The 24,744-nt window shown below is 47.2% G+C and overlaps 10 protein-coding genes across 10 annotated transcripts; 5 read left to right on the forward strand and 5 right to left on the reverse strand.

The window, feature by feature from the left end:
- Positions 1–1,879: 1,879 nt before the first annotated feature.
- Positions 1,880–4,198, forward strand: YALI1_E11083g (uncharacterized protein; the record flags this gene model as incomplete). The annotated part of the gene is made up of 1 exon (XM_503716.3): positions 1,880–4,198. One exon carries the CDS (start codon positions 1,880–1,882, stop codon positions 4,196–4,198), a length of 2,319 nt encoding a protein of 772 aa, XP_503716.3.
- Positions 4,199–4,526: 328 nt separating this feature from the next.
- On the reverse strand, positions 4,527–7,166 carry YALI1_E11136g (uncharacterized protein; the record flags this gene model as incomplete). Its single annotated transcript, XM_503717.3, has 1 exon — positions 4,527–7,166. One exon carries the CDS (start codon positions 7,164–7,166, stop codon positions 4,527–4,529), a length of 2,640 nt encoding a protein of 879 aa, XP_503717.3.
- A 1,763-nt stretch (positions 7,167–8,929) lies between these two features.
- YALI1_E11154g (uncharacterized protein) lies at positions 8,930–11,179 on the forward strand (the record flags this gene model as incomplete). Its single annotated transcript, XM_503718.2, has 1 exon — positions 8,930–11,179. The coding sequence occupies one exon, from the start codon at positions 8,930–8,932 to the stop codon at positions 11,177–11,179; it is 2,250 nt and encodes a 749-aa protein (XP_503718.1).
- Positions 11,180–11,607: 428 nt separating this feature from the next.
- Positions 11,608–12,630, forward strand: YALI1_E11181g (uncharacterized protein; the record flags this gene model as incomplete). The annotated part of the gene is made up of 1 exon (XM_503719.2): positions 11,608–12,630. One exon carries the CDS (start codon positions 11,608–11,610, stop codon positions 12,628–12,630), a length of 1,023 nt encoding a protein of 340 aa, XP_503719.2.
- A 95-nt stretch (positions 12,631–12,725) lies between these two features.
- Positions 12,726–15,050, reverse strand: YALI1_E11215g (uncharacterized protein; the record flags this gene model as incomplete). Its single annotated transcript, XM_002143032.3, has 1 exon — positions 12,726–15,050. One exon carries the CDS (start codon positions 15,048–15,050, stop codon positions 12,726–12,728), a length of 2,325 nt encoding a protein of 774 aa, XP_002143068.3.
- A 46-nt stretch (positions 15,051–15,096) lies between these two features.
- Positions 15,097–17,121, reverse strand: YALI1_E11217g (uncharacterized protein; the record flags this gene model as incomplete). The annotated part of the gene is made up of 4 exons (XM_068282941.1): positions 15,097–15,224; positions 15,314–15,320; positions 15,707–15,762; positions 17,061–17,121. 4 exons carry the CDS (start codon positions 17,119–17,121, stop codon positions 15,097–15,099), a joined length of 252 nt encoding a protein of 83 aa, XP_068139042.1.
- Positions 17,122–19,043: 1,922 nt separating this feature from the next.
- Positions 19,044–20,699, forward strand: YALI1_E11255g (uncharacterized protein; the record flags this gene model as incomplete). The annotated part of the gene is made up of 1 exon (XM_503720.3): positions 19,044–20,699. The coding sequence occupies one exon, from the start codon at positions 19,044–19,046 to the stop codon at positions 20,697–20,699; it is 1,656 nt and encodes a 551-aa protein (XP_503720.3).
- A 25-nt stretch (positions 20,700–20,724) lies between these two features.
- YALI1_E11272g (uncharacterized protein) lies at positions 20,725–21,995 on the forward strand (the record flags this gene model as incomplete). Its single annotated transcript, XM_068282942.1, has 2 exons — positions 20,725–20,809; positions 21,868–21,995. 2 exons carry the CDS (start codon positions 20,725–20,727, stop codon positions 21,993–21,995), a joined length of 213 nt encoding a protein of 70 aa, XP_068139043.1.
- Positions 21,996–22,052: 57 nt separating this feature from the next.
- On the reverse strand, positions 22,053–22,457 carry YALI1_E11289g (uncharacterized protein; the record flags this gene model as incomplete). The annotated part of the gene is made up of 1 exon (XM_503721.3): positions 22,053–22,457. One exon carries the CDS (start codon positions 22,455–22,457, stop codon positions 22,053–22,055), a length of 405 nt encoding a protein of 134 aa, XP_503721.1.
- A 914-nt stretch (positions 22,458–23,371) lies between these two features.
- YALI1_E11309g (uncharacterized protein) lies at positions 23,372–24,424 on the reverse strand (the record flags this gene model as incomplete). Its single annotated transcript, XM_503722.3, has 1 exon — positions 23,372–24,424. The coding sequence occupies one exon, from the start codon at positions 24,422–24,424 to the stop codon at positions 23,372–23,374; it is 1,053 nt and encodes a 350-aa protein (XP_503722.3).
- Between the last annotated feature and the right edge of the window lie 320 nt (positions 24,425–24,744).

The raw sequence follows: 24,744 nt of genomic DNA on the forward strand, positions 1-24,744 counted from the left end.
GTGATGATTGATTTACGGATACCGGCCTGGATTAATAATTGACGGCGACGAGCTATGATGATTATTAGGTAGTTAGGAAATGAAAAGCGGAAAAAGACGTGCGAGGGAAGCGGTATAAATAGTAGGCGGTTGCCGGCGAGCAAACCCATTAACAACCGGGTCTAAACCCTGCCTCTGTCATGTTCAACAAGATGGTCCTGTATATATACTGGCTTGCCCCTCATTCAGCCCAGTCCACACGTTCCGTTGCTGCCAAAGTGAAACTTTATGACGAGATGTTGGTGCCACTTGGAGGTGGTTTAGTTGATTAGGAGCAATTTTCGAAACCCAAATGAGACTGCAAAATCACGTATTTTCCAACTATCGGCATTTCGACTCATTTTGATGAATGAAAACACACTCCATCGTACTCCATCGCGAGCACTTCTCACAACCACTCGCCACGATGTACAGTAACAACGATGTTGGTGCAAACAAGGTTGGCGCGGACTTGGGTTGGGTTGGGACGACTACAGTTCTGGGTTGGGGTTGAAATACGACATAATAACTGCTGAAGAGGGCACAGCCCAACAGGTGAAACAGCCAATGGAAGTACGCGATGATTATCCGAACGTGGGAAATAACTTCAAAGACGATCCGAGGTTGGTAAAATGTCGTTGGAGGGTTTTTCAAAGGCCTTTGGAAGGTTTTTCCAAGGGTCTTATGCCATTCGAAGGTCGGCTGAGAGACAACTACGATAGAGTGACCTTGAAGCTATATTGTAGTTGAACTCAGCCGTAGTGTTTGTTATAATATAACAACCTTTAGTTGAGTATACAAGAACCCCACGAGAGTACTCCATTGTCGAGGGTACAATCATATTAAACACCCAAAAGCCGTTATAAAACACTCGAGAAATCACATAAACACTCTAGAACTCTCATTTCCAACCAAGAATTGTACAAAACGCCTAATATCACCATGGAATACAACCGTCCAAATCTCAGCCTTACACGTTGCACTTACATCTGATAACTTTAGTATAGACGCCCAAAGTCGGTCAATACGAACAACAAACAAGACAAACGTTGGGCCCGATGCATAAAAGGGGTCACGTGATCCACCTGAGCCCGCCACCCCCCGTCCTCTCCAGTATTTACCTCATGCGCCCGGTATTGCTCGCTGACTAAGCGTTGATAAAGTTCACATCTATCTGCACCCTCCTCCTCAGTTCACCAGTTATTGTAACAAGAGACGTTGCAATTGGAGCGACACAAACGGAACGGGGAAAAGGTATCACGTGACCGTATTACTGACATCATATCCACACGGCGACAACCCTAACTCCTGCGGCTTTCGACTCGCAAATTACACGAATCTACAGTACCCAGTGTCACCATTGCGAGGGTACATGACCAGGTGACAACAAAAAGAGGTCTTTCGATAAAACAGCAACTTTTGGGGGCACATTCCGAAAGATTGGATCACGTGACCTACTAAAACTACATTGTGAGTGACGGCAAGATAATGGAGAGACTCTCCACCCTACAATATGTCTAGACGGATTACCACTGTCTAGAAAGAGATGACTGGTTATGGCTAATATCATTCAATTTGGGAGCTTGTGGAGATGATGTTACTTTTTGAAGTTTTTCAATAACTTCATTTTTGAGCGATGTGTGATATTTCTGGGTTTTGTTCATGTTTGAAACCTCTACATTTGGCCAAGCAGTTTGTTTACGTTATCGCGTCAATTTTTCTTCGCATATGAATGTTCCTGAAGCCATTCTTCTATTGCGACTAACCCAGCTCTGATCTATATCAGTACAAGTACATACGTGATATATCACGAGACACATCTTCTGCAGAACGCACGTTCCTCCCATTAATTTCTTCTACAATGGTCACCACTCCGCGTGACTCGTTTGATTCTCTGATATCAGAAAACAGCAATCCTCAGATCACAGAACCCGAACCCCCATCTTCACCCAGAAACGTCTTCAGGCCATTCACAGACACAATCAACAGAGCACAAGCCCTTGCCTCTGCTGCTCTTACAGACGACTCTGAATTCACATACAACCACAACATCTTCTACGATGACAAAACTACTATTGATTGGATGCACGAGTTTGCAAAAGAACGTCAGCAGCGAAGAATAGCCTGGGATACACCTGGAGTTCGAGGCCAGGCGCTACGATTAGTCAACACTAGTCGCCGATGGATTATCTTGATTGGTACAGGTATTGCGGTTGGTTTGATTGCTGCGTGCATCGACATCACTAGTCATTGGATCGCGGATGTAAGATTGGGCTATTGCCAGAACGCTTTCTACTTGTCACGTGACTCCTGCTGTTCTGGTATTGCAACAAACGACCCTTGCCCCGGTTGGATTGAGTGGAGCTCGTCGTATTTTCTGCGGTACATGATGTACACTTTCATCTGTGTCATTTGTGCAACTTCTGCGTCTGTGTTGGTCATCACATACTCTCCACACTCAAAGCTGTCTGGTATTTCGGAAATCAAGACAATTCTGGCAGGGTACATTATCAAGGGCTTCATGGGCAAGTGGACTTTACTAATCAAGTCTCTCGGACTGGGGCTAGCTGTTGGATCTGGTGTTTGGGTTGGAAAAGAGGGTCCCTTGGTACACGTGGCCTGCTGTTGTGCGAACCTGCTCATTAGATACACGTCACGTGAGCACAACGAGGCCCAGAAGCGTGAGATTCTCTCAGCAGCGGCCGCAGCGGGTATTTCTGTTGCTTTCGGATCTCCCATTGGAGGTGTTCTCTTCTCCCTAGAGCAAGTATCGTACTACTTCCCTGACAAGACCATGTGGCACAGTTTTGTGTGCGCAATGATTGCCGCTGTGACTCTGCAGTTCGTGAACCCTTTTAGAACAGGTAAGCTTGTGCTGTTCCAAGTCGAGTACGATCGGCTCTGGCACCGATTCGAGCTTGTGCCCTTCGCCATTCTGGGTATTTTTGGAGGTCTCTACGGAGCTTACTTCATCAAGCTTAACCTCAAATATGCTAAAATGCGCAAGACCACCTTCATCAAAAACTTTCCCATTCTGGAAGTTGCCATTCTGGCTCTCATCACAGGTCTCATCAACTACCCCAATGTCTACATGCGACTCCAGCCCTCTGTTCTTCTGTCCTATCTCTTCCAGGAATGCAACGCTTCTACTCCAGAAGCTCTTTGTAACCTTGACAACTGGTCTCAGTCGGTGGCGCTTCTACTGTCAGCTTGTGGCCTAGGCTTCCTTCTTGCTTCTTATTCTTTTGGAGTGGCGCTACCTGCTGGAATCATCATCCCCAGTATGTGTATTGGGGCTCTCTTTGGTCGTGCAGTCGGTATTCTCATGGCTACATGGCATGAAACAAATCGCGACTTTTTCCTCTTTGCCAGCTGTCCGGCTGAAGGTACATGTGTCACTCCTGGTGTGTATGCCGTTGTTGGTGCCGCCTCTGCTCTGGGAGGTGTTACAAGACTTACTATCAGTATTGTTGTCATCACCTTCGAGCTCACTGGAGCTCTAAACTACGTGCTTCCCATTATGGCTGGTGTAATGGTCAGTAAATGGGTTGGAGACGCCATTGGAGGTAAGAGGGGTATCTACGAAAGCTGGATCCATGTGCTGGATTTACCATATCTCGACAACAAGGACGACGAACCTGTTCCTGTTGTCTATGTGAAGGAGTTTATGACCAGCATTGATGATCTTGTGGTTATTCAGACCAACTCGAGTGACCACGTCAACACAATCGACTCTCTCCAATCGACTATTTCATCTTGCACCTTCCAGGGCTTCCCCATCGTAAACCAAGATACTATTCTTCAAGGGTACATTTTCCGATCAGAGCTGAAGTTCAGTATCGATAAAGCTCTTTTGTTTGATCACCTCACTGGTGAGACAGAGTGCGTATTTGAATCTCGGGATGCTGAAGACTCTTCATGTCTTCTTCTTCGTGAGTGGGTTGTTCAAGCTCCTCCCACAGTCACTTCTTCAGCTACTCTCCAGCTAGTGTCTAACATGTTCTTCAAGCTGGGTCTGCGGTACATTTGTGTGGTTGACAAGGGAAAGTTGGTTGGATTGATCACCAAGGAAGATTTGTGGCGACTGTTCAATTCGGATCGACTGAAGACCATGGCCGTCCCGATTCTGGGAACTGTTAATGATGAGAGTAGGCAGGGACTGTTGCATGATGACGTTTAAAGCATGCATGCTAGTCGCCGAAGTTCTCGAACGGGCTACCACTCGTGTTGCCACGATATTACTAGACTGTGACATGAACCAATTGACTGACCATAGATACAGGTCTCAGAGACAGGTTACTCACACAATCGAATGAAACACGTAGTAATAGACAAAAAAAAAAAAAAAAAAAAAAAAAAAAAACATCCAATCGTGTGCGTGTAAGTTACAGTTCTCTGTCAATTGGTCAGGTAGGCACTCTTTGCGTCTATACTATTCATTAGAATGATTATTACTATGTACATTACCTGAGGTCTATGCTTTTATACCTATCTGATGCGTCCCATCGTCATTTCTTCCACTTCAACGGCTTGTTCCACTCTCGCTCGCATTGCTGCAGAAACTCGACCATGTTGAAACTAGTTTGAGATCTCAGTCTGTGGTAACTAGGAGGAGTGGAAATGTAGAGCTTGGTAGCAACATGTTGGATGGCGTCAGCGACAACATAGGATCGAATATATGACTTGGAGTTTTTCCGAAGCATGTTGAGGATGCGTACACCCGACCCTGGATCTTTGGGGCTCTTGATGGCACCCCACTTGATTGTTTCAAATTGAAAATAGGGTGAAGAGAAGACTTGGTTGTATGAAGGGGGCTGCACTGGGTTGGCTGAAGGGAAATCTGAGCTCTCAAGCACACCAGAGTCGTTAGAAAAACCAGAGTTGGGCTCTTTGATAAGAGGTTCGGACGCAGATAAAGGCTCCATCTCTGAAGCAAACGCGGACTCTTCTTCTTCGACCAGACCTTTTCCTGTCTTGCTAATCCGGTCATTGATCCGCTCCACAATAGCTTCACTCTGCTGAACAATATCGGCAAACTCCTTGTCGAAGTCTAGAGAGATGTATCGATCACGTGAAAAAAGTCTCGCCAACCCCCGCAGAAACACCTCTACCTCCGGTTGAGTCAGCGCACAGATTTGCATCATTTCCAGATTGTACTGGTACCAAGCCATAGATGCATAGAGACCACGCTTATGTAGTTCGTTCAGGTACCTCAGAGTCACGTGAACGGGCAGTCGAGTTGTAGGCTCTTCACGTGTTTCATTGAACTTGCTGATATAATTAGCAAACCGTTCCACGTGCAGATGATAACGCAAGCCCTCAGTCATCAAGCCGGAGACATCAGAGGTTGTTTTCTTGGGGAAAATAGACAGTCGGCCTCGGTACAAAGCTGCAGACAGAAACTCGCCAGCAGTAATGTGATTAGATGTCTCCGTATCCCGGGCCATTATTTCTGCCAGGTAGAGAGCTCCTCTGAAGTCTCCATTTTTGAGCAGTCTTTGGAACGCCTGAATGTAAAACTCTCTGGTCATTTGATCACGGGCCTTTAGAACCTTGATCATGCTCATGATAGCACGAGAATTCCTTGTTCTGCACCAGTGACTGAAAAAGGTCGTATGTAATGAAATGTAGGAGCCGTACTGCTTATGCAAGTCATCGATGACATCTAGCGCGTCTGCTGGATCCATATCACGAGTAAAGAGTCGCACCAAATGCTGTCCGATCTCCTCGGTCGCCGAAAAGCCTTCATTTAACATAGCTTCGACTAAAGCATTGGCATGAGCCAGTTCGTTGGTCATCAAAGTCGCTTCTATCCAAATGGCTTGTGATGGGGGCAGTTTCCGGATCTTCGTTCGCAATTGTTTGATTGTAGGAGCCTTTCCTCGGGAAATTACGTTTCCCCAGAAGTTGGCAGATAGGCCTCTTAGCAACCGCTCGTGACTAATGTACCACTCAAGTGGTTCGTTGTGAGATAGATGGAGGTAGATCTTCTCCCACAGATGGTGTTGCTTTTCGACGTAGGAAGAAGAGAGGAGTGAGGTGGAGAATATCATCACGTAGGCAGATACTAAGTGGGTCAGATCGGGGCTGGTTTCCAGAAGATGCAGCAAGTCGTTTGGACGGTCGTAGAAGAACCCCTTTAGTTGCGAAGACAGCTTCATGTGACCAAGCTTGCGGATTTTGTTTTTGTCTCCCCCCTCATTCTTGCTCGTTGAAACCAAGTCCTCCACAGACGTTGCGTGTCCCTGTTCCTTGCCTAACTTCACCGCCGTGCTGAGAAAGAAGGGTAAAATGTTCTTCCTCGTATCCACCAATGAGTTTTGCTTCATTAGATATCTGAACAATGGCAGTTGTTTGCCTCCACAGATCTCAATACACGCCTGTTGAAGAATCTCAAACAGGTCTTTCTCTGTATGCGCTCGTTCGATAAGGTAATGGAGGGTGATCTGAGCTCCTTGATAGGCTTGTGATGCGATTAGTTGAAGAAGACATGACAGAAGGATATCTGGTGGTTGGGTAATGCAAAAGTGTTCCACGTGATCTCTTAACTTAGATGGGGAGGCTGAGTCAATGTCGATCAGGTCAGAAGATGCTAGTTGTTGAGATGAGGTAAGAGGAGCTGTATTCAGCAACTGCTGAAGGGCTGTTGGAAGTGCCGAGTCAGCCGGGCGAGATGATGAGTCCACCACAGAGGGATTAGAATCACTGATAAACGAATCCTGGAAACTTTTGTTTTGGACTGTAGATTCTTGGTTATTCAAAATCTCACTCATGGTGCTGACGTCCCCGCGACGAGCCTTCTTCGTCTTGGTCTTGGTCTTGATAGCATTCTTTCCACCACTCGTCTTCTGAACAAGCTTGTTCACCACATGATTGAAATCCTCCACTGTCGTCAGAGTAGGAAGCTCAACTGCTTTGGAACGCTTTCCCCCTGTATGCAAAAAATTTGATAAGTTCAGTGGCAAAGCCATAGACATATTGGGAGCCACATGACGGTACCGGCAATCACGTGACACTCCAGGCCGTATGCGTTTAATTACGCGAATACCTCGGATCATGACACGATCACAATGTCGAAAATATATGTCGATTTTAGTTGTGGTATGAGTCCTAGTAATATTTGATGCAGAAATGATAAGGTTGTGCATGAGACGTGCATGCAGAGGCAAGGCACGTGATGAAGAGGGACTTGGTTGAAAGAGAGACTGAATGTCACATGTTATCACGTGATCCTTGTCTGAGTACTATATCCTATAGTACGAGTAAAATACTTGTGCAGTACTGTACCTCCATCCTGTGATCATTGCACTTCTGCATTATCCATATTTTTCCGATGGTTTCAGAATGTAAGTCACGTGATATGTCATGTGATCAGTCGGGGCTATGTTTTTTTTTGTGGGGGCCTTCACCTCGCGTGAGACTTGTGAGGGACATGCATGATAGAGGCATGATTATAAAACGCGGAAATTGGATGAGCTTGGTAACTGACCGATGGGTCACGTGATCAAAGTCCAAACCACTCCCGTGAGATAATAAACACGAGTCTAAACTAATCCGATTGTTCCGGTTGTATTTGGTGTCATAACCATCATTTCAGCAACTCCTCTTCTGACTAACCCGGATGTGCCATAGCAACAGCATTGGTCTGTTTGGGAAAAGAAGAAATATACCATGCAATGCAACGCCACGCGAAGAACATGCTGATATGTCGCTTAACCGTTTTTTCCGGAATTTTCGCGCAGTTACAGCTTGAACGGTTTTTTGAAAATCTTGAACCTTTTCCGTACCAACCATTATATAAGCTGTAGATCGTTCAGACAATGTAAATCGAATCTCCAGGAAAATATCTCCACAATGATACCCTATATATGCCTGTTTGGAGCCTTGCTTCCCCACATTCCGTAGTCTTAAGTATTTCGAGGCTTGGAAGTATTTAGTGAAAGTTAGTTGTGGGACCAGGATGTCTGTGGAATGCTCAACAATGGTTTCATCACCTCCAAATTCTTTCTGGATACTCCCAAAGTTTGGTTTAGTAGGTTCAAGTTCTCAGTTGCTTTGTAGGATCGTTCTCAAAGTGACAGTACGGATATCTGATACATTCTTGAACTGCGACATTTACGGCACTATACAGCAAGGCAGTAGTCTGATTTGGTCAATATACACTCCAGGCGATTGAAAAAGGTGTCATAAGAATCGCCGTGGCAAATTTACCAAGATATTCCCATATTATTCTCGATCACGTGACTTCCTAGCCGTCAAGCAAAAACCGGAGTTTACGGACTTACTCTCTTCCCAATTATAGCGTCCCCTTAGTTTAACCTTAGTGGCGATTTTCTTCCCTTCACCAGACATTCACACACCTGTTCCCAGGCACCTTGAACGAGCTACACAACAGGGCTGATCGCGTGTAACTAACGACAGCGCAACCACTGACCGCGAAGCTGATCACGTCATCCACGGCCAATCTTTTAGGGCAGTTTTAAGCCACGACACACCACAAGAAGCTACACAAAGTGACTCAAGCGGCACTTACGCACTCGAAAAGTGCTATAGAGCGATACATTCTGCACTTATACGTGATTCATCTACTCACTGACAAGATATTAGCGACTCCCCCATCTCTTTCCGTCAAGTTTTGACCTGTTTTGATTGATTCAACAGCAAGCGAAACAGAACGATACACCCAAAAGACACACAAGTACATTACAGGTCACGTGGCGGGTATAACTAGTTACAGCACGTGATTCAACCCATTTTCTTCACGTGGAACCGGAACGAGTCATTAGCTGTTCTGACCACATACACACCGGCTTGATCGGCTTAAAGATAACACTCTTCATATCCCATTCATTCACGTGACTTTAGTCATTCACGTGACACACTACACACGACTCTAAGCGACTACCTAATCATGCGACATTCCATCGACACACCTGCAGACGACTATTCCGATTCGGAGTTGCTTTCGGACTCCAACATGGATATGGATGCCGACGAGCTGGACGCAGAGATTCTCGATGGTCTTGGAAACGGCAAGAAGCTTGGCATGAGCAAGCCCAAGAACCAGAAGAAGGCGAAAAAGTCAGTAAAGATAGAAGTGCCAGCTGCATCGGACGAATCACCTGCATACGACGAGTCCAGTCCCTATGGCGGACAGGGCCTGGACTATGAGGGAGGAGACCAGTCACGAGATGCATCAGGAGAGAACCTCACGTCGTCACAAGACCAGCCGAAGACGGTGCACTGGCCCGAGGAGGACATTGACGAGAATTATCCCGACGCCATTCCTCTCAAGGAGGTCAAGAAACCCAAGAAAAATACTCTCAAAAGTATCATCAAAAAGGGCAAGTCCAAATTCGGAGGTAACTCATCCGAAGACTCTTCTTCATACTCTCTTCTGGGTGGAGGACGACGATCCTCACTTTCTGGAGGACGTTCTGGTCGTTACAACAAGGTCAACTTCAACCGGTTCGCTACAGACTCCTCAGATGAAGACTCCGACGCCGATTCGGACTTTGGACAGATCTCTATTGACGTGGAGAATCGCCCCAGACGAAAGGTGCGTCATCAGAATACGAAGACGCTCAACCTGCTGTTGTTTGCGCTTCTGATCATTGCAGTGTACTTCATTCTGACACTCACCTTTGGTGGAAACACGGGTCCCAAGGGCAGACCAAGCACGTACAAGTCGCGTGAAAAAATTCTGCTAAATAATGGAACCCATGACTTCCACCCGACTACTCTGGTTATCAGTTTGGATGGATTCCATCCCCATTACATTTCGCCAGAGCTCACTCCTCATCTGGATAATCTCATGCGAAAGGAGAGCGGTGCTCCCTACATGCTGCCTTCTTTCCCCACTTCGACGTTCCCTAACCACTGGACACTCATCACTGGCTTGTATCCCTCTTCTCATGGAATTGTTGGCAACACGTTTTTCGACCCCGATCTGAACAAGCAGTTTGTGAACACGGACCCCAGTAGGTCGCGTGACGTTGCGTTCTGGGGTGGCGAACCCATCTGGCAGACACTTTCCTACCAGAATGTTTCCACTGCCGTCCACATGTGGCCTGGAAGTGAAGCCAACTGGCTTCCTGAGGATGCTCCATTAATTGTTGACCCCTTCAACCAGACAGAAGCTTTGTACAAGAAGCTTGATCGACTTACGGAGTGGTTGGATCGACCTATCCAAACCAGACCGGAACTCATGCTCACTTATGTTCCTACAGTTGATACTCTTGGTCATGTTCATGGCATTTCTGGGTCTGAATTGGAGCAAGGCATTCATGAGGTTGACTTGTTGGTGGGAGCTTTCCGAGAGGCTCTTGACAACCGAAACCTCACTGATGTTGTCAACCTGGTTGTTCTGTCGGATCACGGTATGGCCCCTACCTCTGATGAGCGGCTCATCTTTTTGGACGATCTCATTGACGTGGGTCAGATTGATCACCTTGACGGCTGGCCACTGGTTGGTCTTCGGCCTGGTAACAACATGACTGAGTCGGAGTTGTTTAACATTCTCAAGAAGCAGGAGCCCGAGAACGAGTCTTGGAAAGTTTACACTCGAAAGAACCTTCCTGCTCGATGGAACTTTGGTGGAAAGACTGGGGGACGGTACCAGAACCGTCTTGCTCCTGTTTGGATTATTCCCAAGACTGGCTGGAGTATTCTTACTCATGATGATTACGCCAAAATGGACAACTCATACCAACCCCATGGCACACATGGATATGACAACCGGGACATTTTGATGCGTGCTCTCTTCCTGGGATCCGGCCCCTACTTCCCTGATTTCAAGTTTGAGCCTTTCTCCAATGTGAACGTGTACTCCATTCTGTGCGATACTCTGCATGTGTATCCTTCCAAGAACGATGCTCAGCCTCTGACTAAGGCCTTGGTTCGGCTTAATGACGACTGGCAGGACGACAGTGATCTGTACCCCGGTGTGGACTTTTCCACTTCTGTCGTGGAGGGTTCTACCTACGATGAGTTGTACAGAACTGAGGGACATGCCAACGGCAGTGTCCCCACCAATGGCCAGGAGCCCAGCAGTCAGAAGGGAGGAAAGAAGCAGAGCTGGGCTGATTATCTGAAGGGCCAGACAAACGAGGCCATCGACTGGCTTGCCGACAAATGGGCAGGTATTGTCGGACATGACTAGTGGGCGTGCTCGGGTATATAGTGACAATAACATGTATTTATGACACCATTATGGTGAGCCAATGGTTGTTGTAGGGTCCATCTCACTCGTCCACTTGTTGGCCGCTGCTGCGAGGATCTAGTGGAGATATATCACTATGCGTGATAACAAACCTTGCAGTGGAGTGCATATTTGAGGTGGTATGATGATCTGACGAGGGATTTAACTGGGTATCTGTCTAACAGGTCCTGCTGATGGTTTTTCATTTGTAAAGCTATTCACTGTTCATCTCGGGGCTGAGTTCTTGGTTTTCCCCAGTTAACTAACTGGTCTCTCAGCATTTCGTTCCTCAAAGTTAAGCTTGATCCAGCTAGCGCGCCATTAAGAGAGATATATATACCGGAGAAGTCTGCAAGTGGCTCGGACTTAGACTGTTCCTGTGCTGCAACATGGAGGGCGACAAAAACAAGTACATTGGCCTGGCGCTGGCCATGTCGTCTTCATTGGCGATAGGAACCTCCTTCATCATCACCAAAAAAGGACTGATGGCTTCCTCGGCACACTCTTCCGATCCGAGCGACTCCTACGCCTACCTGAGAACCCCGGTATGGTGGGCTGGTATCATCACTATGGCTGTGGGTGAGATTGCCAATTTTGCAGCATACACATTTGCCCCTGCCGTTCTCGTCACGCCGCTAGGAGCGCTTTCGGTGATCATTGGAGCTGTTCTGGCGTCCTTCTTCCTCAACGAGAGGCTCGGTTTTCTTGGATCTGTGGGCTGTGCTATTTGCTTGGTTGGATCTCTGATGATCGTACTCCATGCACCAGCCGATAAAGACGTACAGACTGTGGACGAGATTCTCAATTACGCGGTTCAACCGGGGTTTCTGGTCTACGTGTGTATGGTGGCAATATTTGCAGTCTTCATGATCTACCGAGTAGCGCCACGGCTGGGAAGAACCAACCCGATGATCTACATCTCAATCTGCTCGTCTGTGGGCTCCATATCTGTTATGAGCATCAAGGCCTTTGGAATCGCCCTCAAGCTGTCTCTAGAAGGAAACAACCAGTTCACACACCCCTCGACATACCTGTTTCTATTGGTAGTGGCCATCTGCATCGTCACCCAGATGAATTACTTCAACAAGGCTCTCGATCAGTTTGACACTAACATCGTTAACCCGCTCTATTACGTCACATTCACCACATGCACTCTAGCAGCTTCGTTCATTCTCTTCCAGGGCTTCAATACAAGTTCACGAGTTGATTCATTCTGGTTAATAGCAGGTTTTCTCATCATATTTGCAGGTGTTTATCTCTTGAACGTGTCTAAACAAAACAATATTACATCGTCGCAAGACCAGAGATCTACTGATGAGGAGTCGGTGGCAATGACACTATTGAACCATCAAGATGAAGATGATGGATTTGATGTTGACGATGACGATACTGAAATTCTGAGAAACTATTAGGTTCTTCAAATTACTCACTTGTTGTCATTATACATTAATCTATTACTGTCGTCACTATCATATGGTGTCCAGACACCACCCGCTAAGCCCACGACTTAACGTCTTCTGTCGAACTCCCGTTTCAACAGCACCTGCAGGTTCTTCACACTCAACACTAGACACTGCAGATCAATCTCGTCTACTTCCTGGTCCGCAATCTCCAGCAGATCGTCAATCTTGAAATCAACAGTCACCACGGGATCACTTCGGCCCTTCATCACCAGAGCGAGAACAAAAGTTCCCGGTGCTGGGGAGGCAATGTAAAACACCAGAGAGGGGCCAACCCGGTTAAGAGGCAGGGAACAGGTCAGAATGACACCATCTCGCATCAACTGCGTGACGTTGTACTTCTTGACCAGTCCCTCGGAGTACGAGGAAGTGCTTCCTGCGGGGTTCAGAAGAGGATTGGGTGTCGTGGCGGTCGTAGTATCGTCCTGCACAATCTTTCTGTCCTTCTTTGAACCAGTGTGGGATCGCACGTTGTTGAGGTACGACCTGTATGTGTCTAGCTGGCTTCGAAGGTACTCGTTCTGCTCAGTGATCACTCGGTAGACAGTCTCCAGAGAAACGGCCTCCTGCTCCACAGAATCCTGCAGTGAGCCCAGCTGGCTCAGTTCGTTTTCAATTTCAGAAACAAGCACAAATTTGTCGTCATCTGCGTACTCGTCCTTGTCCATCTCATCGAGCAAATCCAGCGCCTTAATACCTCGCTTAATGACACCAGAATCATCCACGGAACTCGAAGCAGCAAAGTCAGCAATGCTTCTGAGTCGTAGAGGACGTGTGAGAATGGGATGACCGGGGGGGAAGGCTCGAATGATGTTAATGAGAATGGTTTTGAGCTCCATGAAGACCACATCAGACCTGGAAATGTCAGGAAGCAAACTGAGACCATTGTATGCCCCAGAATCAGAATGAGACTCGTTCAGAACAGAAGCTTCCCACTGAGAAAAGAGAGAGAGGTCAATGGTAGCATTCTGGGCTCGAGGAACAAGAGCGGGACAGGTTCCAAGATCTCCCATAACCTTTTGAAGATGAACATCCTTAGTATCTGAAATATACTTGACCAGCAACCCGTGCATGCCGTAGATTTCGTTCAGAGTGATGGAAATAGACAGATCTTTCTTCGATAACGCAATGTACTGATCCATCTCGAGAGACTCGTAGAAGTCGGGCACCTCACACAGCTCGTTGAGAAACTTGTTGACTCTGTTCTTGTTCACCTCCAGAAATGGCGTCAACGATGCCATATAGGGCTCCTTTGAAGTAGTGGGTTTGTTTGCAATGTTCTGAAGAACCTTGGCCACCAGTGTGAGGGTTCTTCGACAGTTAGCATCATTGGGCAGTTTGTCTATCAACATGTAAGTCTGAGGAGAGACAATGGCAGGATTGATGAATCTGAGGAAGAAGAAAGCTCCAATGAGCGAGCAGACTGAAGCATCGGGAGCATCGGGGTACTTTCTTCGTGCCAGACCTCGAATCTGTTTACAGATCCATCGAATACCGTAAGGAACGATGCTCTTGGAGTTGATGATCGTCGAAAGAACGTTCTCACAGATAGCTTCGAGCGTCCTGAGACGTGGCTCAATGATTGCAATGACCTCGGGGTTCTCAGCAGCCTGATCCATCGTCATATCTGGAGCAGAGTCCGTCTCTATGAGCACTCTCATTGGGTTGATTTCGAGAGTCTGGGGATTAGAAATGATGTCATTGAGGCAATGAGACAGTGTTTCTCTCAGGTACGACTGACCAGGACCTCGTCTAGTGTAGGTAGTCATCATTCTGGAAACAGGAGTGTTGGCTCTTAGTAAGGACGAGAACTCCAGAGTGGTATCAAATTGGTAGGCCAGCACAGCTTGGAACATGGATAGCAGCAGGTGCTCTTCTCGCTGTTCGTACTGGTTTCCGTAGATGGTGAACATGACGGTTTGCAGAAGAGAATCAATCTCAGTCATACTGACCAGAGTACACAGAGATGCAATATGTTTGGGTTCTGATTGCAGCAGAAAGAAGAGATTCGAGTATAGATCCGTCTTTTTTCTGTCGGGGAAACTCGTTTCGCTGATAGCTTCGTGTTCGTCCAGACGAGACGCAATGTCTTTCTGCTCCTCCACACCCATCTTGTTCTGAATGATGAGTGCGATTCGGGTATCCAGATACCGCACGTCCTTCTCTAGCACGAAATTATGCTTGGACTGTTCAGAAATCGCAGCCTTTAGGAACCTCAGGTGTTTCTGAGCCTTGGCAAGCGCATCATCGATGTCGTCGTCCTTGTCGACTCCACCCATGGACATGTACATTGCCGCGACGGAGAATCGCTTCGATTGCCGTTGCGAGGGAGCCGTGGACGTCCCCGTTTGTTGTCGTTGCAGGGGTAGCATGGTGACTGTCTGTGGTGTGGTTGCGGGGATCTGTCGGTGTAGAAGGTTAGGATTGCCGTACTTCAAGCTTGTCTAGCTTCAGCTTGCCGTGGAGATTCTCGTAGATGTCTTCGAAACCCAACAGGAATGGTTTCTGGAACTGACTCAAAAAATCGTTGTAGAAGTGGATTTTGTCTATCGTAGATTGCCGTGGCAATTGGTGATGGGTCGCTTACTTGAATAATGTCGATGCAAGTTATTCAAACACACTCAAAATCAATCACAATGCTTCTGTGTTAGTAGAACTGAGTACTACCGTGTGGAATCTCGCGTGAGAGGCGTTTAGTGGGGATGGTGGGGTTGTCTGCGTTTGAACCGAGGTGCATGGTGACCCATCAAAGTGTGAACACAAGATGAGAATGATGACATGATCGATGGTGAGGGGGGGAAGGGGCTTTGGGATGCCATAAAGGAGAATGTTTGTGTAACGTTGTATCACATATTCTTCTGTTTGTGAAACCCATGGTCTGTCTGTCTCTCTTCTCTCTTCTGTTGCGTCTTCCAAAATCACACCCTTCAACCACCCTTGCGAAGGACCTGGTTCAACCGCGTCTCAAACAGCGTTTTTCTTGTCACTGGACCCGTCACATGATATTTCCTTGACCGAATACACTCACGTTTCTCCGAATCCGTTTGTGAAATCGAAGTTGGGCGATTCCGTTCAAATCCGTCTCTGTCGCGTGAAGATGATTTCACGGAGTCACGTCGTTTCCAGAGTTACCAACTCTAGTGGGTTTAACTCAACCTTCGTGATCGAACCTAAACCTCCAGCTTCCAAATTGGGATGTGTAAGTAAGTATGAGGGTAGCGGTGGATGATACGAGTTCAGGTAGAGTGCCGAGGTGAAAAAGAGGTGTCTGTGTGGAAGATTGACGTTACTGTCTGTGTGCCTGGACCCTCTACAGCCCCCATCACTCATAACTCCGTTCATAACCTCTCACTTATGACTGCCTTTCTACCCCTATTCTCCTCTGACATAATTACCCTTCCGTCGTCCCTATCCTTGGTTGGTACAGTAGCTCTCTCACAGTGTACGAGCGAGTACGTACGGTACGATAGATACATACAGTAATAGTGTGCCACACAACCCGCATCCTAGTCGCAAACACTATCTTGTTAGCAGCAGCCAACCCCTTTAATCACGTGATGCAGATCTAAAAGCGGCCGGCCCCAGATCTGGACCAATGCGCTGTTTTGGCGGTGAAAAGTCGGCGGATTTGGAATTGGGAAAGACGGAAATGCTGAGAACGTGCGGGAGAACCCATTACGCAAGTGCCCTTACTTGTACTTGTACATCCCCGGTACCTTGTAACATTCCTTTGACCACTCCCCACAATGCCAGATTAAGTTGCGACAAAGAGAGCCATAATATGTCGTTTAATGTGGACTAACATGGTCTAATATGGTCTAAATATGATCTAATATGGTGGAATAACAAGATACAGGGGGTGGGGTGGATGATGACTTCTTGTCGGCGGTGCATACTAGTCCACATTGACATTTTCTCTTAGGGCTGGTAGTTGTGCTCGGGGCTACTGGTCAGTCTTGACTGCGCCAATATCCCCAAACCGTCGCGTGAATTTTCCTTTTATTATATACTCGTAAACGCACTCTACTCCTGACACAACGGCACATCTACCCCTATACGATCGACAGAGTTTATCTATAACAAAATGTGAAACGCGCCGGCGGAGGGAGTGGAGTGGAGTGGAAGGAGGTGTCACGTGGACGAATATTAGTTGGTGGGTGAGATATGTTACGAGTATCGTTCTCTTATTTGTACGGGAGTTCGGCCTAGTGATTCACGATGCACGTGTTGTACTAGTGGTGATAACCGGACCGCCGCTAACTAAAGAGACATGTTCTGATCAACATTGACAGGGCTGAAGATCTGCGATTTTTGATACCAAAAAACTTGATTCTGGCTTTGACGATGAAATGTGAAACACTAAGAGGAGGTGATATGAAGACCTGGCTGAAGCTGACCCTGTCGGATTCGAGGACGCTGTCTGAAGTGTTTGAGAGTAAACATGGTGTGATACGCACAGTGAATGTTTGACTTGAGGTGCGGAAACTACTGGTGTATCTAATGGGGTGGATCAATAAGTTTGTGTAGAACGTACTACACACAATTTGAAGGAGAAAGTCCTTGTGTCCATATCATTACTGGCACAACATCTTCAAATAAATGATCATATCCTAGACGAGTCGTTTACCGAGTCGCCTCGTCAAGTCAAGCCACTACTTATAGCTATACCACGTCAGTCGAGACACCCGTTCTCTTTCAATTTAACCGTTATTCAGTCAATTTAACCGTTATTCAGTCAATTTAAACCGTTTATTCAGTCCAATTGAAAACCATTTCTTGTATTCAAGAGATCCCTGAACTCCTATGAATGAAAAAAAAAAAAAAAAAAAAAAAAAAAAACCCCGACACAAAAAATACAAACAAAAACCGCACTGAAGTTAGCGGCCGGAGAACACCCTCAAAACTGAAACATCGGTAGATAACATGTTGATTGTTAGCCCGATTAGTTACTCCAATTGGTCACTTATATTCTGTCTCTATGTCTCGTAAGTCCCATAATCATGTCAGTTACTGGCTCAGTCTACTCGTACTTATCAGTAACACCACACTCACACCAATAACCTAAATCTAGAACATATCTCTTCAGCCGCACCATAGTGGTCCTTCCATTACCAATCACGTGGCCAACCCGCTTGTTCATCATCCCATATCTATTACCCAAGTCACGTGAAAAGTCACGTTTTCTCTACCCGAACTCAAATTCTCGCATTGTCCACTTTTTCTCACCGAAAACCACGTGGGCAAGCCACATTGCGCCCAAACTGTCAGACACGATGATGATCTCCATATGTCGGTCACATCGGTGTGCCACGTGATCGCACGTGAAATCACACGCCACCGTACAAATCGTATGAGCGTCAAGTTGACTATCTCACATATATGTGACAAGACAGCGCTTTGGTTTAAGAGATTTAGATCGATGTTATGTACAGTAAAGTAGCATTGAAAAATCGTAACATTGTATTGTAAAATAAGCACGTCCTTGTTTATGGAGAGTCTTAACGACACACTCTAAGTCGGCGAATAATGCTTGAATTTTGTTTCTGCCAAGATATATTGAGTCTCCAGATCTAGAGGAATCGAACAATGCCCCTAAATTTCCATTTATCCCTTCGTAGGACCCAGTTTATGCATCGTGAAAAATTCATCTAGGTTCAACTAAAATTTACATGATCCATGTATGTCACTTTTATGTATATATGTGCGTGGGCTGTATTGGAAAGTTCCAGCGCATGCCCCAACCACGAGATTTGGTGGATGTTTCCGCCAGTTTGGAGAGTATATCATCAGAACTGAATCACGTGATTCATCTGGAGTTGGTTATTTCCACTGGGTTACTTGTCTCTGAATTTGGAGCGTTTCAATGTGTCCATCTTCTTTATCATAGTTCAATAGCCGTTAACCGACCATGAATGTGGAAATACAGCAGTATCGAGTCTACAGGATGAGTACTTAAATAAGATGCATTTCGGTAGATTCAATGAATTTGCAAGGATTCGATGACTCCAATGATACCATTCACAGCCAAAACGCAGTAGCTTTGATCCACATAGAACTCGTCAACATTGCCAATATATACTTAGAAGACAAATACGGAGGTTCAATTATGACATTCAATATATCATTCGAATCGTCGTGATCTCCTCTTTCATTTGAGAAATATTGCATATCAATTACAACAAATCTGGATGAGATGCATAGATACTTACACATTTTGATCTAGCCACCAACTGAGGCATTCTAAGAACTCCAAAAAAGTTCCAAATCATTACTCGGTGCTATATATACCAATCCCAAAGCTCTTCCCGATAAAATCTACCCCAACACCCCCTCCATAACATCCCCAATAAGTTCTCCTCCCACCAATGTGCTCTATAACAACCGGCGATTTAAACTCTAAAAACATGGTAACCTTTTTTCTACACCTGTCCCAAGCCACTTTTCTTCCTCCACCACACCCTCATATCTTTACAACATACACAATGACTCCCCCTCCCGTGGCCCAGACCGTGCTCGAACACATTGGCGACACGCCCATGGTTGAGCTCCAAAAGATCCCCCAGTCTCTGGGCATCAAGTGCCGAATTCTCGGAAAGTGCGAGTACTTCAACGCTGGTGGATCCGTCAAGGACCGAATTGCCAAGCGAATGGTGCTTGAGGCCGAGAAGCAGGGCCGAATCAAGCCCGACGCCGGCTACACTCTGATTGAGCCCACGTCTGGTAATACCGGTATTGGACTTGCTCTTGTCGGCGCCGTCCGAGGTTACAGAACCATCATCACTCTGCCCGAGAAGATGTCCAACGAGAAGGTGTCTGTGCTCAAGGCTCTGGGAGCCGAGATTGTGCGAACACCCACTGAGGCCGCCTGGGACGCCCCCGAGTCCCACATTGGAGTTGCCCGACGTCTGGAGCAGGAGATCCCCAAGGCTGTCATTCTCGATCAGTACGGAAACGAGGCCAACCCCGACGCTCACCTCTACGGCACTGGTGCCGAGATCTGGGAGCAGACTGAGGGTAAGGTGACCCATCTCGTCGCTGGCGCCGGAACCGGAGGAACCATCACCGGTATTGCCAAGGCTCTCAAGGCCAAGAACAAGGACGTGGTTGTTGTGGCTGCTGACCCCAAGGGCTCCATTCTGGCCGTCCCCGAGTCTCTCAACGACTCCAACGAGGGCTACAAGGTCGAGGGTATCGGTTACGACTTCGTGCCCGACGTTCTGGACCGAGACGTGATCAACTCGTGGATCAAGACCGAGGACAGAGAGTCCTTCCTGCTGTCTCGACGACTCATCAAGGAGGAGGGTCTGCTTGTGGGTGGATCTTCTGGCTCGGCTCTGGCTGCCGCTCTTCAGGTCGCCAAGGACCTCACCGAGAACGACACTGTGGTTGTCGTCTTCCCTGACTCTGTGCGATCTTACATCACCAAGTTCATTGATGACGACTGGATGAAGAACAACGGCTTCGTAGACGATGCCACCCTCGCCGAGCAGGCCAAGCGAAAGCAGCAGTACAAGGGCGCTACCATTGCCGATCTGCATCTCAAGCCCGTTGTCACCGTAAAGGGTGACTCCACTGTGGCTACTGCTGTCGAGCTCATGCGAGAGAAGGGCTTTGATCAGATCCCCGTTTCCAGCAAGTCCTCCGGCAAGCTCATTGGCCTTGTTACTCTTGGTAACCTGCTCTCTTACCTTTCTCACGGCCGAGCTACCCCCGAGACTCCCGTTGAGAAGGTCATGCTTGACTTCCGAAAGCTCGACTCTCACCAGCTCACCGCCGATGCCATTGCTTCTGCCACCGCCAGCCTTTCCATTGGCACTCCTTCTGGCGATAAGAAGGCCTCTAAGCAGCGACAGTTTGTGGAGGTTACTGTTGACACTCCTCTGTCTGCTCTCAACAAGTTCTTCGAGCACAACTCCAGTGTTATTGTCACCGAGAAGGACTCCGATGGTGTCAAGCCCGTGCACATTGTTACCAAGGTCGATCTGCTCGCTTACCTCGTCAAGAATGGTTCTTTTGAGTAAGACCACCGATTAAGGGTCAAGGGTTATGAGTCTGGGGTATCATCATACGCCTGGAATAGATAGTTTCGTGGCGGACTGTCTCAAGGAGGAACAGCCACTTTCAACACCTTGTAATTAGTTCAACACTTTGTGTATAGGATAAGTTATTTTATGAAGCATGAACGCATCTAATCACATGAACAAGCAAGTGTTGCCTGGCGAAGTGTAGATGAAAGCAAAGTAATGGGTTACAGTGTGAGCATATCAGATGCAGCGTCTGTTTTGCAGCGATACTTGTGACGCCACCGTACTGTACTGGAACCAGTACGAGTACTACTGACATACTGCTGTATAACTCCTTGAGTCTTCTCAAAGACGTATGCTCAACTATCTGTACAAAGGGTCATTCATTAACCAACTAAACCCAAACTAAAGGATCGTAACAGATCCAGCGATAACGTGAGTATTACTGTGTCAGTTCAAGCGTGTTTCTTGAATCTGTTTAAAAGTTATGTATTTGATATCCGCCTGTATATTTTACCTGATGATGGCTCTCTCCAATCATTGAAAGAGCACCCCCAGCCCAATACTACTTCAACTATAATTTCAATTTTCCCAATTACAGTAATTGGACATCCGAAGAGGGTTTCATGGCGGAGACTACCAGTAGAACAAACATCTGTGAGTGTTCTAATTCGTTGTAATTCTTGGATACAGTATTATAACATGGATTCCGTTACTAGCGTATTAGGAACTCGAGCTATATGCTCCTAGAACGCACGTATTCTCTTGTATTGGTCTCTCAACGGCTTTCCATCGGAGGATCAACTCGTAGTTGGATCAACTAGGACAGTTAAGAAGGATTCTTTGTACAGTAATTGGCAGAGACCATTACCATGAGGTTTTTCGATCAATTACGTCTATGCTGTCTCGTATGGTGGCCCTGGACGTCTGCTGGACTCTTCTGAACCCCTTAAATGTTGCCCATTGGCATGGTGGTGCTGTTGAATTTCACCAGGTAGGCGAATATATTGAAGCGCAACAATCACAGCAAGAGATATTTCCGACAATTCTGTGATTTATGACTCCCTCCTCTTCAGACAACTTCCAACCGACCCCCTCCCCCCTTGGTCACTATGATAGTACGAGTACAACATCCTCACCGCGTACAGTGCCCCACATAAATCAGTCATATTTCGTTTTCTAAATACACTGGACAGTACATGGAGAGATCCGGGCACTCAGTCAATCAATAAACAAGAGTACCCCAATCCTCCTGATAGTATCAATCCACAAATTTGTCTGTCATCAGACTGAGGAGCACTGGACATACGTCTCGAGCGATGAACCTTGGCTTTACTCAAGTTCCTCGCATTATTTCATACCAAGAGCAGCAACCAAAGACTTGATGTCGTCCTTGGTCACCTCAATCTGCTCTTGCTCAAGCACAGCATTGAGTCCCTCCAGTCGCTTGCCAACCTCCTTATCGGAAATCATCTTCATCATGGTCATGAGACCAGAAGCTCGAGTACCGTCGGGATTCACGTAGCCCTTCTCCAGCATGAAGTCCTGGAATCCGGCAATCTCGTGGAGCACTCGGTCGTTGTTTCGGATCTTCTGGATGAACTCGGACTGCTCCAGAGTGTTCATGAGCTCGGGCTCGGGCTTCTTCTGCTCGTTGAACCGGGCCAGAGAGGTGGAAAAGGGCCGGACTGCGGGCCGGGCCACGGCCAGACGGACCACGTTGCTGGAGGCGGAAAATCGGGCAAGTCGGAACATTGTAGCAGGTGTCAAGTTGTGTTATGTGATGCGAAAGAGAGCTGATTTGCGACCCTGATGTAAATGCTCAACTTCGGAGGAAATAAGGTTCCAACAAGATTTTGCTACACCAGGCAGACCTATAGATGGAGATCATTATGGCATTTTAAGAAGATGAAGAGATGATAATTCTTGTACCAAGCTCATGATTGAACCTATAAAAGTTTGAATGCTTTGGTCCGAATTGATTTCGACTAGAACTGACCGAGTTGTGAAGTTTTTGCTGCTCAAAGAGATATAGTCACGTGTTTGGTATCATTCGAGTCGCTAAAACGTGCCAATTTTCATATTACTTTTCTTTTTTATCTAATGTTACTCTGGAACAATCTGGTTTGTATGTTCAAAATTCTTATTATGTAATCACGAATAGTGGTTATAATCAAGAAGGGCTTGGTGAATATGTATTCACCTGGAGATTAAGATAGGTGGGCCATCTGACCACTCAATCTGAAAGCTCGTTTATGCTGCTTCATTGATCCCTAGAGGATGTGTAATTCACATGTACATACTGCCCTATAGCTTCGAGGTGTCGTCGCCATTGTGTGGCCTATTGTACTGCTAGCTACGCGATAACAGCCCCTTCGTCTCTTCAAAATGCAAATCCAATCACTATACCATATATACCGTATGGTCCATTTTTCGAGATAAGTCGTCTATGTGTGAGCCCAGATTTCCTTCTTATGACGCAGTCGTGTTCAAGCGAGCTGCTTTAAAAGCATAGCTGCTGGAAACCAAGAGTTCTGGTTTTTAGTCTCCGACGGTATTATACGCCACATCATCTGGTGAAAAATCCGGTGTCAAAGAGAGACTGTAAAGGTAGAGTCAACCAAACAGAAATATGACTTCCGGGCTTTCCGAGATCTTCATGCTTGCGGTTAACTGAAGATACCCCTTCGGTAGTTCTCTCTCAACTGCTGCAGGGTAGCTCTCTGATCATGAGGAAGGGAGGCCAACTGGGCATCAGTAAGAGCCAGCACCTGGTTGATCATCTGCTGCTGTTGAGGATCCAGATGCGTGGGTGCCGCCACGTGATGTTGAGCCTGAGGCTGGGGAGTCACGTGCTGCGGCTGAGGAGTGGAGTGTGCCGGTGCCTGGGGCTGCTGACCTCCGACAACCTGTTGAACAACCTTCGCGTCAATCAGTCCCATCAGGAGCATGGCCTGGACTGCTGCGTAGGTGATGGGTTCGGAAACCTGGAGAATCTGGGCCGCTTCGGCTGGGTTCTTTGTAATCAAAGTCTTAAGATGAGCAATAAGATCAAGCAGCTGGTTGGGTTGAAGAGCCGAAAGAACGGTGGAAGTCGCGTCGGGCGTGGTCAGCGTAGGAGCAGGCGTGGGAATCGGAGTGCTGGGGTTGGGGGTAGTGGGGTTAGGTGTCGACTGCTGACGATCGTATCCGTGACCCTGACCACCGTATCCCTGACCGCCATGGCCACCATATCCTTGTGCGCTACCGTATCCCTGACCCTGGCCGTATCCCTGGCCACCACCATAGCCCTGGTTACCCCCATATCCACTCTGGGGTCCATCAGGATGGGGAGATCGGTAGTCTCTACCTCCATCTCGACCGTATCCCTGTCCGCCGTCTCTTCCACCGTATCCCTGATCTCGCCCATATCCCTCACGTGCTCTCTCTGCTCGATGTTGCTGCATGTCTTGTGTGAAGGCTGTTCGGATCTGACGTTGACCGATTCGCACGTCTCTGAGAGACTCCAGAGCTCGTTCGGCCTCGGGTATCGACGAGTACTCAACAAATCCATATCCTTTTGATCGTCGGTTGTCTGCTGGGCCTCGTTCGGTGACCAGACGGAAGCCCACCACTGTGCCATGTCGTCCCAGCATGTCTCGAACCTCTGGCTCGGTCATTTCAAACGGAAAGTTACCGACAAAAAGTGTCCGCGATGGCGGTTGCGGCGTGTTTCTGTCCATTTTGCACTTTTCGGATTAGTGATTGCTGCCGTGGGGCGTATGTTGGATCGTCTGCTCCAAAGTTGTGCAGGAGAATGTGGTGATGTAAGAAAAGAGGTAGGTTGGCCTGCAGAAGTTAGTGAACAATAGGGTTATTATGGGGAGACAGAGGAGATGGACAGGGGGAGAAAAACGGGTGATTGGTACGAATATTTACATGTTGATGTCATTCTGATGAAAATTCTTCGATAGAGAAGACAGAACCAAAAAGATCCATGTCAATTCGAATCTGGAAATGTTGGAGCCGTTCAAGTCCAAAACAGACAACCTCGAGAGTACGA

This window comes from Yarrowia lipolytica, chromosome 1E (assembly GCF_001761485.1).
Source record: "Yarrowia lipolytica chromosome 1E, complete sequence".
In the NCBI taxonomy this organism is placed as follows: Eukaryota; Fungi; Ascomycota; class Dipodascomycetes; order Dipodascales; genus Yarrowia; species Yarrowia lipolytica.